Source organism: Echinops telfairi, unplaced genomic scaffold (genome assembly GCF_000313985.2).
Source record: "Echinops telfairi isolate 266 unplaced genomic scaffold, ASM31398v2 ScPeMD7_22;HRSCAF=79, whole genome shotgun sequence".
NCBI lineage: Eukaryota > Metazoa > Chordata > Mammalia > Afrosoricida > Tenrecidae > Echinops > Echinops telfairi.
This window is the reverse complement of record NW_022103919.1, coordinates 3417944-3436432: the sequence shown is the minus strand read 5'-3', so window position 1 is coordinate 3436432 and position 18489 is coordinate 3417944. Positions and strand designations below refer to the sequence as shown.

The 18489-nt window shown below is 46.8% G+C and overlaps 1 protein-coding gene across 6 annotated transcripts in view; it reads right to left on the bottom strand.

Annotated features, from left to right (window-relative positions):
• The window catches only part of ODF2 (outer dense fiber of sperm tails 2), a 43849-nt gene that overhangs the window by 2356 nt on the left and 23004 nt on the right, over window positions 1-18489 (bottom strand). For 5 of the 6 annotated variants that reach the window (XM_030885118.2, XM_045288541.1, XM_013007388.3 and 2 more), the window contains 6 exons: window positions 11798-11908; window positions 11564-11668; window positions 10121-10279; window positions 8780-8880; window positions 7017-7179; window positions 6343-6468 (listed from right to left, as the gene is read on the bottom strand). In XM_030885118.2, coding sequence (XP_030740978.1) covers window positions 6343-6468; window positions 7017-7179; window positions 8780-8880; window positions 10121-10279; window positions 11564-11668; window positions 11798-11908 — 765 coding nt within the window. Of the gene's footprint in view, window positions 1-6342; window positions 6469-7016; window positions 7180-8779; window positions 8881-9950; window positions 10280-11563; window positions 11669-11797; window positions 11909-18489 lie in introns of those variants that run through there. The other variant, XM_045288543.1, reaches the window with a different exon arrangement.

Genomic DNA, 18489 nt, shown 5'->3' with positions numbered 1-18489 from the left:
TGAATAGTTAGTCTCACTTTTCGGTCCTCCCTCATAGATACTGGATTTCTTCACCCCCCTTTCAACATATTCCCCAAGGCTGACCTAACAGAAACTTATTATCTAAGATGAAATTATATACAAAAGTAGAAAATTGGGGGTAATTGGAGGAGCGTTAAGTCCTGTGACCTTTATCAAAGGCAAAAAGGTGAAGACTAGGGTAGAAAAGGCATTCGGTGAATATTGGTCTAAATGAGAGTTTACACTGTTATGATTCATGTAAATTATATTGTACAATCATACTACCTGGGTTCCTAAAGATTCGGCTCCATATTTATAAAGTGAGGATATAACCTTTGTCCTCAGGCTCATTGAAACATTCAACTTCCTAAATAACCCTATGTCCACCACATACGGAAAGAACGATGCGAAAACCTTGCCTGCTAGTAAGAATGAGAGCAGCACCAGAACCAAGAGCTAAATCAACAAAGACCCACATGAGGTGAGTCTCTCACTGCAGGCGCTGTGCCACTGGTGGAGAGGCTCTCTCCACTGGAGGTCCCAAGGAGCTCAGCCCCATGAAAGGCATTAATACGCATCAGCGGTGCAAATGGAAAGCTGGGTTACAAGCCCAGCCAAGGACAGACACAGTCCCCTCCTTTCTTTTCTCTCTCCAGAACCCAACTGATCAAAGGAAACAGACAAAGGAAGAACGGTCTTTGGTCCACCCTGCAAGGTCTCTTTAGTCTCAGGTCAAGCCTGGACTGAAGGGAAAAGAGGAAATTAAAGTAAATGGATCAAACAGATGGATTCTTAAAATAGCATCAAAATGAATAAAATACTTTGGAACAAATTTAGCAAAAGAAGTATGAGACTTGTGCTTCTGAAAACGATAAAACATCTTTGAAAGATATTAAAAAAAACCTAAGCGCATAGAAATGCATCCTGGGTTCACGCATCAGAAGACAATATTGTTAAGAAGGCATTACTTCAAATTTATCCAGACATACCACCAAAACCAAATCTACGGCTTGGCCAATTCTAACTCACAGCCATCCTATATAGTTCCCAAGATGCCAATCTGTCAAGGAGCAGACAGCCTCATTGTTCTGTCAAAGCAGCTGCTGGGTTTGAACTGCTGACCTAGCAGCTAGCAGCCAAACACATAACTCAATGGCAAAGGGCTGCCCCATAGAGACAATACAATCTCTAGCAAAATCTTAGCTGGCTCACCTCAGTTTATGCTAAATTTCATATGGAAATTCAAGAGACCAAAAAAAATCAACCATCTCTATGGTACTTGGACGTAAAGGCAAATGTCTATCAATGGAATAAATTTGAGAGTTGAGAAGTAGATTCTTATATTTAAGGTCAATTGATAGTGTACCAACCTAACTAAGAAAAAATAATCGTCTTTTCAGTAAATGGTGATGGGACAGCTGGTTATCCAAATGAAGGAGGAAGCTATAGAAAGAGCACTTACCCTACACCCTATACAAAAATGAACTCAAACGGAACCACAGACCTAAAGGTTAACTTCCAAAAGCACTCAACTCTGAGGAAGAATGGACTAGACCTTTGCAATCTTGGATTAGGAAATTATTTCTTTTTCTTAACAGTCTTACTGACATGTACGTCACTGCTCCGTTATATCAATCGCTCGGTTATATCAGAGTTGTCCAGTCATCACCAGTCAGTTGCAGAACATTGTCTTCCTGCTTGGGTTCACTGCTAGTAGCTCCCCATTCCCTTCTGACCCCCCTTCCCACACCGCCAGTGAACTCTTACTGTCTCTATAGATTTACCTATCCTGGATTTAGCAAATGATTTCTAACATGTGATACAGCATTAAAAAAAGAAAGAAAAATTGGACCTTAGAGAAATTTAAAATGTTTGTATTTCAAAGTACACCACCAGGAGGGTGAAAAGACAATCTGTAAAATAGTAGAAAATATCTGTAAATGGTTTATCTGATAAGGGGCTTATATTCAGAATACATTTGTAAAACTCTTAAAAGCCAACAATAAAAAGCTAACTCAATTTTTAAATGGGCAAAGGATTTGAATAGACCTATTTTCCCTAAAGAAGATCTACAAATGGCAAGATGTCCAGCATCACAAGATGTCCAGCATCACTTCACCCCCTGTGCTTGCGTTGCTGGGCGCTGGTGAGTTGGTGTCAATGCATCACCACCCTGTGTCCAACAGAACGAAGCCTAGTCACTCCCGAGGCATCTCCACAATCATTCCCAGTTTTAAGCCCAATGTTGCAACCACTGTGTCAATCCATCTCATTTCATCAAACACAATGACCTTCTTCAGGAACTGGTTCCTCCTGATACTATGTCCCAAGTACATAAGCTGAAGGTCACCAATCTCACTCAAGAGCATCCTGGAGGAAAAACAACCTGGAGAAAACAACAGGTCTGATGGTTCCAGGTGGCATGGGAGAGGGGGAGGTGGGGGAAAGGAAGTGATGTGAACTAACCCAGGGACAATGGAACAAGTGATCCAAAATCAGTGGCAAGGAGGATGTAAGAGGCCTGGTAGGGATTGATCAAGGGCAATGTAACCGATAGGAATTACTAAAACCCAAATGAAAGCTGGGCATGATAGTGGGACAAGAGGAAAGTAAAAGGAAATAAGAGGAAAGAACTAGGAGGCAAAGGGCATTTATAGAGGTCTAAATACAGGCATTTGTTGCCATCATCATTTCCAAAATATTTTCTTTCTACTTGAACCCTTGGTATCAGCTCCACATTTTCCCCCCTCCTTTGCCTTCCCTCATGAACCCTTGATAATTTATAAATTATTATTTTTCATGCCTTGCACTGTCCAATGACTCCCTTTACCCCCCTTGTCTGTTGTCCATCCCCTTGGGAGGGGGTTATAGGTAGGTCATTGTGATCAGTTCCCCCTTACTACCCCCGCCTGCCCCCTCCCCTCCCCTCCTGGTAAGGCTACTCTCAATACTGGTCCCATATTCCCTGTGCTTCCAACTCTATCTCTGGTCTAGCCAGATTTGTAAGGTAGAATTAGGGTCATGATAGTCGGGGAGAGGAAGCATTAAAGAACTAAAGGAAAGCTGTATGTTTCATCAGTGTTATTACTGCACCCTGACTGGCCTGTCTTCTCCCCACGGCCCTTCTGTAAGGGGATACCCAATTGATTACAGATTGGCTTTGGGTCTTCACTCCACACTCCTCCCCATTCACATTATGATTTTTTGCTCTGGGTCTTTGATGCCTGATACCTGGTCCCCTCGATACCTCATGTGGGCTGTTGCTTCTCAGCTAGATGACTGTTTGTTTATCTTCAAGCCTTTGAGACCCCAGATGCTCTATCTTTGATAGCTGGGCACCATCAGCTTTCTTCACCACATTTGCTTATGCACCTGCTTTGTCTTCAGTGATCATGTCGGGAAGGTGAGCATCTCAGAGTGCCGGATTATTAGAACACAGTGTTCTTGTGTTGAGGGAGTACTTGAGTAAAGGCCCAATGTCCCTCTGCTTCCTTAATACTAAACTTATAAATATATGCACAGAGATCTATTTCCCCATCATCATATACATATTTACCTCTATAAATGCCCTTTGCCTCCTAGTTCTTTCCTCTATTTCCTTTCACTTTTCTCTTGTCCCACTATCATGCTCAGCCTTCATTTGGGTTTCAGTAATTCCTCTCGGTTGCATTGCCCTTGATCACGCCCTACCAGACCTCCTATGATTTTTGGTCACTTGTTATTCCGTTGTCCCTGGGTTTATGAACATCCACTTCCTTTCCCCGGCCTCCCCCTCTCCCATGTTCCCTAGGAACTGGCGTTCTGTTGTTCTGTCTTCTGGCTTGTTCATCCCACCTATCCTATCCAAATAGACATGCAGCGACAACAGTATCACAAACAAAGACCGAGCACAACAAAGCAACAATTGAAAATAAAACAATAGCTACAACAACAAAAAAGGCAACAACAGAAAAAAGAAAAGCCGATAAACAGTTCAAGGTCTATTTGTTGTCCTTTACGAGTGTTTTCCAGTTGAGTCTGATGGGGCACCAGGCCCTCACCCCACAATCTATTTTTGCTGTTCCCTGGGGACTTGATTGCTCTGCTCCCTTTGCTGCTCTGTTGCACGCCCCCAGGGTCTTGCCTCAGTGTGGTGGGGTCAGGGCCGGCACAATAACCGCATTGTGTCTCCAGTGTTGACCCCGTGGTGCTATTGGTCAGTGAGGAAGGTCATGTCTCATGGTGGGGCTGGCCCTATGGTCCTCTCTGTGCATTGGCTGCTCTGAGCAGAAATATTGTCCTCAGGGCTTGGTGGACCAGGATGTGCTTCACTCTTTTTCCCTCCCCACTCGTTTGCTCTTGTATGCTCTGATCAGACACGAAATTTCTTAGTATAGATTGGTGAGCACCTCCATCACGCCAACATTTCTACTGATATTCTGTCAATTCCTGGAGTGAGAGACCTCAGTGCCACTACGCAAGCACTAGCCATAGGAATGGCGAGCAGGCGTTGTGCAAGACGTGCAACAATCAGAAGCCTCAGAACTGACGCTAGGAATGTAAAATAGCGAAGCTACTTTGTAGAAGGATCTGGCAGCTCCTCAAAAAACTACATGCCACACCAACATCAGTCACACTGAAGGGTGGTAAATCAGATAATCCAAAGTCAGAGGAGGGATTAGTATCAGAGGCTAAATTGTGAGAATCCAGTTTGCAGAAGGTTATGGATGACGGTGGGAGCCCAAGATGCATTTATGGGATCTACATAAGAAGTAAGTCTCGGGTGATTTCCAACCATAATAGTGGGATAGGAGGAAAACGGTTACCAAATAGAGTGCACTGGAGAGATGGATATAGGAGATCAAAATGATAAGCCTGATTTGAATGGTTAAACCTTGGCAGTTGATTCCCCCCTCTGAAGCAGGTTACGTCCTGAATGTCAACATTTTTTTATATATTTTTTGGTTGTTTGTTCATATAGAGGTTTATCTCAGATGTGCTATGCCATTGGGGTCACCTTATTGAACTTGTGGTATATGGTTTTCTGCTTTTCAGTATATGAAACCCAGGATTGGTGAACCTATCCTGAGTTTCTGGGGGTAGAATAAGGGTTTCTGGGGATACAGTGGGCGGGCGGGGGGTTGGGGGGGTAGCAAAAGGTAACTGATATCAAGGAGTTCAAGAAAGAAAAGAATGTTTGGAAACTGATGGTGTTAGCAACTATACAATACTGCTTGCTATGATTGAACTATGGAATGATATAACTGTATTAACTCCCAATGAAATGTTTTGTTTTGTTTATTTTATAAAAGGTCTATACGTCAAAATGGACATAAAGGCATTGGGTCTGATTTTTTTTTTTTAATCATATGACCCTGGCTGGTTATATAACCACCCCTAAGAGAAATGGAAAATACAGTCACACAATTTAATTGTACAGAAGTTCATGGCAGTTCCTAATAAAGCAACAGAAGCAAAAATCCAAATGCCTGTCAACTGATGGACAAATTAACTATGTATCCCTATCTTGATACACTATGTAACAATAAAAAAACAAGTGTAATTCTGATACATGCTACAAGTCTGATGAGCCTTCAAAACAGTATTCAAAGTGAAAGAAGCCAGTCACAAATCAACCTACCAACCACACACTATAAGGCTGCGTTTGCTAAGAGGTCCGGCAGAGACAGAATGCGCTGACTTTATTTACGCACATTGCCGCTAGACCATGTGGGAGGAGGGTGTGGGAGCTTCATTTTGAAAATGTCCTAAACGTAAATGGTGGTAGTAACATGACAGCATTTGAAAATGATTGGTCCAATCCGAACGAGTGAGTTTTCGACTATGCAAAAGGGAAGAAAGGGAAGTCTGTCTGAAATATCCTTAAGGAATGGGAGTGTGTTTGGAGAAAAAATCAAAATCACATGCTCCTCCAGTCACCACCACCGCTGGGCCCGGCAAGCCCCACACCAAACTCACTGCCTCGAGTCAACCCTGACTCACAGTGAGAGAGTCGCACTGCCTCACAGGGTGCAAGCAAGCAGCAGTTCAGATTGCAGCCCAGATGCTTAGCCCAATGTACCACCCACGGTTGCTTTGCAAGCCCCGGAAACCAAAATAATTAACCAAAACTCCCTGCCATGGCAACCCTATGGGACGGGGTAGAACTTCCCTGTGAGTTTCTGAGACGGTCACTCTTATGGAAATAGACCCCTCTCTCTCCCAAGGAGCAACTAGGGTTCAAACTGCTGACCTTTTGGTCAGCAGCCCAACATGCAACCACGACACCACCAGGGCCCCTTTTGCAAGTCCCCGAGAGAGCTTGAACTCTTAACCCTCTCCCTCCCCACCAGCCCTGCTCACATCATCCCGGCTCCGTCGTAGCTGGGTGAGTTCTGTTTTGGTTCTGCTCAGCTGGGTCTCCAGGTCCAAGATTTTGTTCTGGGCCGCTCGCTCCTTGGAGACTGCGTGCTCCTTCGTTTGCTCCACCTGCGCAGAAGACACCCAAGACGACGACCTGGGAGAGGGCTACACCTCGCCCACTACGGAGTCCCGCAGACAGCACCGGTGTATCAGCTCAGAACCTCTGGAGCCTCAAAGGAGGAGCAAGAACCAAGGTCTGCTTCTGCAGCCCAGAAACCTGCCCTTTCCCAAGGCCCAGGAGACATTCCTGAGGAGGCAACGAACCAGCCTGAATCCCAATCAAGCAGCAATGCAATCACAATCACCTTGGATAACGTGCTCAGGCTTTTACAATACTCATTTGATCCGTAGAATACCTTCCTACGGCAAGTACTATGATTACGCCTATTTTTCAGATGGAAAAGACCTGATGGTGCAATGGTTAAGCACTCAGCTGCTTCCATACACACTTAGGGCCACGGATATGTCAGTTCTACCCTAGCCTCTGGGGTTGCTATGAGCCAAAGAGCAGTGAGTTTTTTGGTTTGTTTTGAGTTGAATGGCACAGGTCGGCTTAAAGAGGTTAGATTTCCCCAGTCAAAGAGCGAGGTAGCGAGGGAATGGGATGGACTGACCTGCCTCCTGGTGTCTTCAATGGCACTCTCCAACTGCCTTGCCAGGGTCCCACATTCCCGGGTCTTCTCCTCCAGCCGCAGCTGGGACTGGTGGATTGCCTCCTCCCTCTTGGCAATCACCTGTAGGAACTCGATGTTCTGGGCACTGGTCGCCTCCAGTTTCCTAGGTGAGAGCATTCGATCAGATCTCCTCAGGCCCTACCCGGTCTGTTTGACCCCACCGGGGGGCTGTCACCACACCGAGAATCTCCAAGGGCCAGAGGAAAAAGCCAGACATGTGCAGATCAGCAAGCAGACCCGGGACCTGCAGAAGCTGGTTAGAGCGCATTAGGAGGAGCAGGAGGAGCAATCCGGGGCTGAGTGCGGGCAGTGCATCTGTGCCCCTCATCACGGTAATGCAGCCACATGCAGCTCAGGTGCAGCTGATGAAACCGAGGGGGAAGCCCAAGGCCAGCACAGGTGGCAGGTCTGTCGCCAAAACCTATGCCTCCAGCTTGTACTGCTCGCCGCCGCCGCTGCCTCTCTCAGCCAAAGGGCTTTCAGATGAACCTGTCAACATCCTATAGACACGCCACCGGTCAGCAGTGACCATCCCGATGCACTTCCAGACCACCTTCCAACCCAAGGAGCTCTCTAAGTTCTCCTGAGCTGAGGTGGGGTCCCGGAGGAGACCACCTGATCCACGTCTCAGTGGCCAGGTGCATTAACCGCCCGCCTATCTCAGCAGTTCCAGCCTCCTAGGGCCTCAGGTTCTTCAGCTCTACAACGAAGGCCCGATCCCTGCCAGGGCGATCTAGCTCGCATTTATAGATGTTACCCCAAACTCTTCAGAGGCCTGATGGCACAGTGGTTAGATCATCTGCCAAGCCAAAGGTCTGTGATTCTCTCCATGGGACAAAGAGGGGCCACTCTGCTTCCATGCAGATTTACAGCCTTACACCCCCAAAGGCGCAGTTCTACCATATCCTGTAGGTTTGCTATGAGCTGGAATTGACCGTGGGGATGTGTTTGCTTTGCAACACAGACTTTGAAGCAAGGGAGTCACAGGTCTAAGTTGCAGCTTTGCCAGGGACAGCTGTCCTTGAGCAGGTCCCTTAACCCTTTCCAAGACTGTTTCCTATTTAAAATCGGAATGACCCCGGCTAGGGTATATGGAACATTTCTCAACCCCGCTTGGGGACATCATCTTCGTGAAGACCCACATGAGCCCTACGAGTCAGATTATTACCCCTACACCTCGATCCCTCACTCAAGATGAACAACACTTGAGGCTCACAAGGGTTCCATGATTTGCTCAAGGTAATAACGGAAGTCGGTTCCATGGCAGAGCTGGGACTCAAGGCCAGGGCTTCTCATTGCGACAGGTGAACTCTTCTCCTCTGATGGCCACCAACGGTCCATGAGTACGAGAAGAGTCAGAGCAGAAAAGGAGCAGGAAGAGGGAGTAATGTCCCCCCAGCAGTGTATCGACTGCTCCCCTCAAGCCAGGCTCTGCTGGGAGGAAGCACGTCTTTCTGATGCCTACCGGTGGTCTGGGTCTGATCTCGTGCTCTTGCGGCATCCCCACAAGCCGACAGAGCAGCTTCTGCCCTCCCGTGATGCTTACCACTGACACGGAAGCAGCTTCTCCTCTGAAGTCTGCCTAGAACCTTCCAGGGCTGTGAGTCCCTCAAACACTTCAGCACACCAAGCACCAAGCAGCTAAGTGGCTGAAAGTCTCAGGTCCTAGGAAGAGGACAGAGATGGGACCAAGTGCCTCTAACCTCTCCAGTTCATCCACCTTCAGACTCAGCTGTTTATTTTGCTTCTGGGAAGCCTGCTGTTTCTCTCTCGCCATCTCCAGCTTGTCGCCCTGGTGTTCGATCTAAAATGACAGGAACAGACTGGTTTACGAAAGAACTTCCTGGGACGGTCCTCCCTCTTTCCTAGGACCTGTCAGCCACACCCAGGAAAGAGGCGTGCTGCCCTCGGCAGGTGTCCAAGTCTCAGTGCACAACCTGAAGGAGAGAGGAGAGAGGAGAGCAGGCAAAGGTTAGGCCCGACGCCCATGACTGAAGGTGGTCCTGAAGAAACCATCATGACACTTCCTTCAAGAGGTGTCACTCAGAGGCCTGGCTGGAATCCAGGGCAGACGAGAGAAGGCAGAAGTTAGCCCACAGGACAGCCCCTGAGCTACAGTCCTTACCCATTACATTGTTGATCTTGATTGCCTTCTCCCTCTAACTGGGGCCACGAGCCGGCAAGGCAACAGGAAATCTACCAGTACTTTTTTAGTTGGCACCTTGAAGTCACCCAGAGGGCTACTTTCCGCAGAAGCCCCAGCCACTGGGGTCTCTCAGACCCGGGGGACGTTCAGCTGCACCAGAGACAGGGGCTTGGGATGCAGACTCAGCGAGACCGTAGGGAAGTCCCTGCTGCCCTCTAGGCCTTGGAATCTCTTCTGGAAAATGAGGGTAACGTGTGTACTTCACACTAAGTGCCTGGGCACATTAATGGAGGCGATGCTGGTAATCTGCATACTCGCATATGGAGCCAAGAGCAGGGAACAAAAGGATTGCCCAAGGTTACCATGCCAACAAGTGGCATATCTTTCTTGGGACAGCATAAACATGGTGCCAGTAACCCAGCAGCAGGCTGCTTCTGGGAGAGTGAGCGAGCCCTCTTTGGGGACAGAATCGCAGACAACGGATCTGTTAAGAGTACGGAAATGTTTTGTTAAAAGCAAGAGACAGGCTTGAAAGAAGCTATGGCTTGGAGTGAGCTCGTGTCTCTCCCCAGAGTGTGTGTGGCTGAGGACAGCTATCTAGCAGCAAAGGGCAGGAGGCAGAGGGAACTTGGAGCACTGAGAGGGCAGGGCAGGAGCAGGAGGGCCTACAATCCGAGTGAGTGACGGCTCTGGTAAGTAACTACAATCACTAGGTGCAAACACGAGGCTTTTGGCACACCAGACTTTTATTGCACAGCACTGATGATAGCTCACTCCTTTCAGAAAGCGGCAGCCAAGACAAAGGAAGTAGTCCTCCTTTGGGGGGCCATGCAGCTCATCTTGGTATGCGGGCCCCTACTCGGGTCAGTTCGTGGGACCCTTTCTGCCAGTCCCTTACCCGGCTGCGCAGGTCTGATATGATGGCGGTGAGGTCAATGTTCTTCCTCTCATAGCCCTGCAGCTGGTCCTGGCACTCTGCCAGCTTAGCCTCTGTGATCTTGAGGATGTCAGGAAGCTGCTGGAGGTCAGCCAGCTGGGACTGGAACTGCCGACGTGCCTGAAGTGGGGGAAAAGAGGCCACTGTTGGGGAGGGCCTTCCTGGAGTTAAGGAAGGGCTAGTCTCAGTCCTCAGAAGAGGACCCTGCAAAATCTTCCCAGCAGACCACTGAGGCGGTATCCGGCTGCTCTCTGAGGGGGACACACTTGGGGGGACGGATGTGACACTTGAACTTGCCACTCATTCTGTCACTGAACAACAGCAACCACCGTGCAGAGAGCACTAGGAGCCAGGCCTTGTACCACGGGCTCTCCAGTGGTTCATGTAATTCATAAAGTAGGTGCTGCTGTGCCCAGTGTGCAGATCAGGAAACTGAGGATCCATTACGGAACAAAGTGGTAACTCAGCTAGGAAATGGTAAAAGTCTGGATCAAAATCTACTCTTATCTCCCAGTGCAACCACCAGGCTGTGGGGTATCCAAGTCAAATGCTAAGATAGAAAAAGCAAACAAAAACCTGACTGCCATTGAGTCAACTCTGACTCTTAACGACCCTAAACAAAGCCCCTGGGGTTCTGCACAGCCTCATCTTTCTGCCTCAGAGGGAGAAACCACTGACCTTGTGGTCAGAAGCTCAAATTCGCATTCGCAGCCCACAACTCAGGACAGGCGTCCTCAAACATGCGCCGAGGACATTTATCCGGCCTGCCGGGTGTTTTTGCCCCGTTTGTTTTTTTACTTCAAGATATGATATGTGCAGTGTGCATAGGAATTTGATCATAGTTTTTTTTTTAACTATAGTCCGGCCCTTCAACAGGCCTGAGGGACAGTGAACTGGCCCTGTTTTAAAAATTTGAGGACCCCTGACTTAGGAGATGAGATCTAAGACTGAGTGATTAGCAACTAATTAGTGACCAGTCCTAGACTCTACCGATCTCCAATTTTGCCAGCCATGACCTCTCTTTGCTTCTAGAATAATCATATTCTTTGAGGAGGGAGTCGGGGGCATATTTTTTTGGTTGGCACAAGAAAAAGAAACCACACAGAATTAAGTAGGTATGTCTAAATCCTATCATACCTGTAGATTTAAGTCCATATGGATGATCTGAGCAAGTCAGTTTCTTATTTTGTAAAGGACGTTGAAGAGGAAAAAGCAAACCAGCCGGGGACAAAGATGCAACAGAAACAGAATTGACAAGAGAAGCGAGAGAACGCATATGTAGCCAAGTGCCCCAGACCCCCAGTAAGGAAATTAAGCTTTGTGTCTGAATGAGAGAAGGCTACAGGCCAACAAGAGGGACAGTTCTGCCACTGGGGGGAAGAGAGAAGGGAGAGGGAGCTGTACCGCTTCAATCTCTTTGTTCATCTCATCCTTAAGGATCTTATTCTCTTTGTCGCAGCGTTCCAGCTGGGCAGCCACTTCATCAGCTTCTAATCTAGTCTTCATCACCTAGGAACCAACCAAGCATCAGACCTTCTTGGGCAGAGCAGCCACGTTTTGGTAAACGTGTCTGAGAGCAGAGGAGGGAGAGGGAGTTTGCTGCCCTCAAAGGGGGCCCAAGGTGTTTGAGAGACTTACCTGGCTCTTATAGTTGTCAATCATCCCCTCATAGTTCTTAACTGATGCCTTCAACTGTTGGACCTCGAGGTGCGCCTGATTGAGTTTATCCTCCATTGGGGCGAAGCTAGCCTAGAAAAGGTGGCTCGTGAGTAATCAGCAGGAAAGTCCTCGACTCCATGCTATCCCACCTCAATTAGGGTAAGACTTGACTAGCACACAAGTAAACGACTTCTGTGTTGTCTTTTTCCTTGTTACAAAGAAGTACATGAGCAGCCAAGGATATGAAAACAAACCAGTGCTATTGAGTCAAAAAACCCCTGCAAGGCAGAGCAGAACTGCTCCAGGGTTTGTGTGGCGGGAAGTCTTCCAGGAAGCAGATGGCATCATCTGACTCCCACAGAGAGGCTGTTTGCTTCAAATCACTAACCCTTCCGTTAGCTCCTCGATGCTTACCACACTGGGCTTCTTAAATGAAGCTGAGACAAAGGGGGTAAGGGGAACTCCTCCTGACTGCATAGTGCCTTGGTATAAGACAACGTAGCCCCCCAACTACCAGGACCCCAATTCTGCCTTGCAGACCTGGTTAGACCAGATGATGCACAGTGGTACAGATGGGAATTGGAAATGCAGGGAATCTAGGACAGATGAACCTCTCAGGACCAGGGGTGACAGTGGCGAAACCAGGAGGGAAAGGGGGTGTAGAAAGGGGGAATTGATCACAGGGAGCTACATATAACCTCCTCTCTGGGGGACAGGCAGCAGAGGGGTGGGTGAAGAGAGACGCCGGGCAGTGTAATATAAGATACAATAATAATTTATAAATTATCAAGGATGCATGGGGGAGAGGGGAGGAGGAAGGGAGGGTAAGGGGAAAAAAGGAAAATGAGCTGATTCCGGGAACCCAAGAGGAAAGGGAATTTTGGGAATAATGAGGGCAACAAATGTATAAATGTGCTTTACACAATTGAACTATGTATTGTGATGAATTGTATAAGCCCCAATAAATTGATTAAAAAAAAAAAAAGACAACGTAGCTATAGATCTGTGACTATTTTACTTTTTAACATAAAAATAGGAGTATACTGTACTTCCTGCTCGGTAGCCTACCTGTCTAAAATTACTATCTCGTGACCTTCTTTTTAAGGTAATAGACCCTCCTACAACCCAAATGCTCCCCTAAGTGGATGGGACAAAACCAGTGTCTCAGCACTGTGCAGTAATCAGCTGTCACTGAAAAGAGAAAGGGGTCTGTCAACTGACCTAAAAAGATGTCCATGGGACATGGGATTAAGGGAGAAAAGCAAGCTGCAGCAGACTGGATGGTGCAGGTGTCTGTGCTAGGATACGTACGCTAACCACGCCCACTCCACGTTAGAGACTGTCCTGACTCATAGCGACCCTGTACACAACACAGCAAAACCCTGCTCAGTCCTTGCATCCATCTCACAATCGCATCTGTGTGAGCAGCACATTGTGTCAATACAACTTGTTCAGGATCTTCCCCTTGGAGGATGTCGTTTTCCAGGGACTCATAATGTGGCCAAAAGCACACGAGCTGAAATCTCCCCATCCTCACTGAGGACAATTCTGGCGATACTTCTTCCAAGACAGATTTGCTTTTTCCTCTGAGGTAGTTAGTTCATTGTGCCAACCTGGCCGATAAACACAGGTGGGGTTAATTGAAAGGCAGAGGGATAAATGGCTCGGTGAGCCTCGCCTTTCGAGTTCTCAGGTCTCTTGCTTTCTAATGGTCGGACCAGGGTGCAGCTGCCTTAGCCAGTTCCCTGCTTCAACTGGCCAAGTCTCACTTCCTGCAAGACACCCCCGAGAAGCCACATGGACCTACCCCGATGCAGCCCTGGGTGCTGGAGCAGCCGTGTGGAGACCCCTGCCAGCGCTGAGATGCTGACACGTTCACTGATTCAGCTTTCCTCCTGCAGTCGGCGTCATGGTGTGTGTTTTGTGAGATGGAGGACTTTGTGGATTGGGGTCAGACATATGGGTTAATGTTGGACTTGTGGGCTTGGGCAGCACTGGGTTGGGATGTTTTCTTGATGTGCACTTAACCTTTCTATAAAACACTCTTTTATCCATATGAGTTTCTGTGGATTTGTTTCTCTTAAGTACCCAGACTGACACAAAGTCCAGGTATATTTAATATTCCTCACCGACACCTTAATTCAGATATCAAGTCTTCTCCGTTCTTGATTCAGTTTCCCAGGCACAGGATCAACTGAAAACACCGTGACCTGGTTCAGAAACAAGTACCTTCGTCTTCAAAATGATAGACGCTTGTTAACACTTTTAAAGAGAGAGATTTAGAAGCAGATTTGCTCAGTGCAATATGTTGTTTGAGTTCCTGACTGGTTCCTTCCATGGGCGTTGATTGTGGATCCAAGTAAAATTAAATCCTCGACAATTTCAGTAGCTTCTTTTAATCCTGGTACTGCTTATTGACCCACTTGTGAAGATGTTTGTGTTCTTTATGCTCAGGTGTAAGCCACACTGCAGGTTGTAGTCTTGGATCTTCATCAGCAGGTGCTGTAAGTCTTCTTCGCTTTTAGCCAGCAAGGTTGTGTTATCTGCATACTACAGGTTGTTAATGAGCCTTCCTCTGATCCTCATGCTGCATACATTTTTTTTACATAAATCGTTTATTGGGGGCTCTCACAACAAACCATACATCAATTATATCAAGCACATTTGTATAAGTTGCCATCATCATTTTAAAAACATTTTCTTTCTACTTGAGCCCTTGATATCAGCTCCCCCAACTCTCGTGAACCCTTGATAAATTACAAATTATTATTGTTTTCATATCACACACTGTCCACTGTCTCCCTTCACCAACATTTCTGTTGTTTTTCCACTTTGAGGGGTGGGAGAGTTATACATTGATCCTTATGATTGGTTCCCTTTCTCTCCCTTTTCCCACTACCCTAATAATATTGCTACTCCCATTACTGTTCTGGGGGTGGGGGGGATATCTGTCTGGATTCTATGTGCCGAGAGCTCTTATCTGAACCAGTGTACATGCTCCAGTCTCTCCGGGTTGTAAGGCGGAACTGGGGTCATGATAGTGGGGGGCAGGAAGCATTAAAGAGCTAGAGAAATGTATGTTTTGTCTGTACATAAGAGTGTTATGTGTAACAATACACCCTGGCTGACTTGTCCCTTCCTTGTAGCCCTTCTGTGAGGGGATGTCTAATTGTCCACAGATGGGCTTTGGGTCTCCACTCCGACACTGCTCTTTTGCATGAGTATGATTGTTTTGGGTCTTCTGATGCCTGAGCCTGTCAACACTTCGTGATTTCACAGGCTGATTTGCTTCTCCCATGTGGGTTTTGTTGCTTCCCTGCTAGATGGTCCCGTTTAACTTCAAGCCTTTAAGACACCATATCTTTTTTTTAAATTATGAATTTCTCTATTTTGCTGTCTCTTTCAATAAGCGAACACCACCAGCTTTCTTCACCACATTTGCTTATGCGCTCATTTTGTCTTCAGCGATTGGGTTGGGAAGGTTTGAGTGTCACGTCACAGAATGCCAGGCTATTAGAACAAAGTGTTCTTGCTGCGTGCTTCTTTGTATTATTCGTGCAGATAATTTGCTCAGCAGTGTCGTGAAGGAAGCACATCTGAGAGGTCTCATTCCGTACCCTTGTTCTCTATAAACAACTGCCCCGTGTGGTCTGTGTACACGTTCTGTGGGGCACAATGAAATCAGCTCTGGGATTCTCATCTTCCTCAATGCTTTCCATAGTTTGTTATGATCCACAGTCAAATGCCTTCGCATAGGCAATAAAACACAGGTTAACAGCTTTTAGCCAAGATCCGTCTGATGTCAGCAATGAGTATCAGAGACCTTCACTTCTACACCACATTTCTCTAAGGTTTCCACTTCTTTCAACATTTGCTTTGGGCATATTTTGCTTTTGTAACTCTAATATTTAAAGAAATGCATTTCTATAATTATCATTTTGAACAGCTATACTGTATTATATAACACATATGTATCATGACGTACCAGTAACTGAATTCCCTCCTATACTTGAAGGTTGTTTTCAATTTATATATAGACTGTACTACAAGATACCCTAACCACCAAAACGGAAATCCCAACTCACTGTCCCTGAATTCCAAGCAATCCCAACTCAGTGACTTCGGAGGGCAAGGGAGGACTGCCCATGTGGGCTTCTGAGACAACTCGTTAGCGAACACCACCCCCACCCCCCCACCCCCCATGGAGCAGCGTGGTTTTAAACGGCTGGCCTTGCACAGCCCAAGCTGCAACCAGTGCTCCTGCCTGTGCTTTAGCCACTAGGGGCGCGAACTTAGACATTACCAAGTAGGGATGAGGAACAACTGTAGCTCTCTCACACCACTGCTGAGGGTGTTATGTACATTTATACAATGACTTTTTCTCACCATCCACCAACTCTGAAGTTACACACACTACCCAATGACACATACAACATGTGAAAATGCATGCGATTTGTAGAGCAAAAGATCTGCAAACATATGCAAAGCAGCACTAAGGAAACAGTCAACTGTCCATGGGCAGGAACATGGGTAAGCGCATGGGGAGCGTTCATGCACACAGTGGGATACCATGGAGGAAGCTACATGTCACAAGGATGGTTCTCAGAAAGGTAAGGTTGCATGAATGGTGAAGCCAGACGTAGATAACTATACAAATCTATGTATAAATACAGTTAAAGCACACACACACACCCCGCTCCCCCCCAACCCCCAAAACAAAACACGGGCAAATATGTCTGTGGTGGGAGAGTCAGGAGGAGGTTTGTTCTACGGATCAGAGTGATGGATACATCCAGTGGGTTCACCTTACAAAAATTCTACGCTGTTTTCTATGTTAGAGTTCCTTGAAAGTAATTTTTTTAAATCGTTTTATTAGGGGCTCATACAACTCTTATCACAATCCACACATCCACCAATTGTGTAAAGCACATTTGTACATTCATTGCCCTCATCATTCTCAAAACATTTCCTCTCCACTTAAGCCCCAGCATTAGGTCCTCATTTTCCCCCTCCCTCCCCGCTCTCCCCTCCCTCATGACCCCTTGATAATTTATAAATTGTTATTTTGTCTTATCTTGCCCTGTCCCACGTCTCCGTTCACCCACTTTTCTGTTGTCTGTCCCCCAGGGAGGAGGTCACATTTAGATCCTTGTAATCAGTTCCCTCTTTCCAACCCACTCTCCCTCTACCCTCCCAGTATTGTCACTCACACCACTGGTCCTGAAGGGATTATCCGCCCTGGATTCCCTGTGTTTCCAGTTCCTATCTGTACCAGTACATCCTCAGGTCTAGCCAGACTTGCAAGATAGAATTCGGATCATGATAGTGGGGGCAGGGAGGAAGCATTTAGGAACCAGAGGAAAGTTGTATTTTTCATCATTGCTAGATCGCATCCTGACTGGCTCATCTCCTCCCAGAGGCCCCTCTGCAAGGGGATCTCCATTGGCCTACAAATGGGCTTTGGATCTCCAGTCCGCATTCCCCCCATTATTCACTATGGTAAAATTTTTTGTTCTGATCCTTAAAAATAATTTATCTTAACAAAAAACCCAGATGCTACTGCTCAGGTCAATAAAAAACTAAAATAAAATGAACCTAAAAATCAAACCTGGCTCTGCCAAGTACCCCTGTGTCGGGCACCCCTGGCCCCTGGCTCTATGGGAGGTTGAGTATCGACAAGTGACAAGGGAGGGCTCTGGAATCAGGGACTGGGGTTCTGATTATTGATCCCATCAACACTGCCTAAGGCAAAATCTAGGCAAGAAATCTGACTTCTCACTAAGTCCCCATTTTCTTAGTTTCTTCAATGGATGTAACAATCGCATCATTAGGTGGCTGGGAGGTTTCAGAGGAGGCCTGGTGGTGTGATGGGTGACCACTCAGCTGGGAACCTAAAGGTTGGCAGTTCAAATTCTCCAACTGCTCTAAGGGACACCAATGTGGCAGTCCGCTATGAGATTATAAGGAGATTTTCCCCAGCTTTGTCTCCCCCAAAGATATGCCAAACAGTATAGGCTATTTGCCAGCATATAGTGGAAGGTCAGATGCTTAAAGATATTCTCCCTGAGATATGATAAAATAATAATTTATAAATTATCAAGGGTTCCTGAGGGAGGCAGGATCAGGGAGGGAGGGGAAAAATGAGCTGATGCCAGGGGCTTAGGTGGAGAGCAAATAAAATGACTAAAAAATAAAAGATATTCTCCCTGAAGGCATTCAGACATCAGTCTGGTCCACTGTAGGTGTGGTTCACATCCTGCTGATAATGGTTTCAATGGAGAGCCAGAGAACAAGTCAAACCTATTCAGTGACATCCAAAGTTCGGTTGCCATCCAGAATCTAGGATCCGCCCATCTTGTCACATGTATGCCCCCAATTATTCCCCTTCCTATTCCGTGTATGTCCCTAGATTGTCCCCCTCTCATTACTGTATTACCTATAGTGCAACTCCTTCCTGTAAAACGTATGTCTTTACCTGTAATTAGGTGGCTTGCAAGCCCCCAAAGATATATAAGCCTTGGTGAGCAATAAAGAAGCTCTCTCCTAGCTCCCCTCTTCCCTTTCCCTTGTCTTCCTTCCCCTCACCCTCTCTCCTGCCCTCCAGGTCTCCCATCTCCACATGGACCACCAAGCGGGATGAGGTGAGCATGCTACCAAGAAATGTGTCTGAC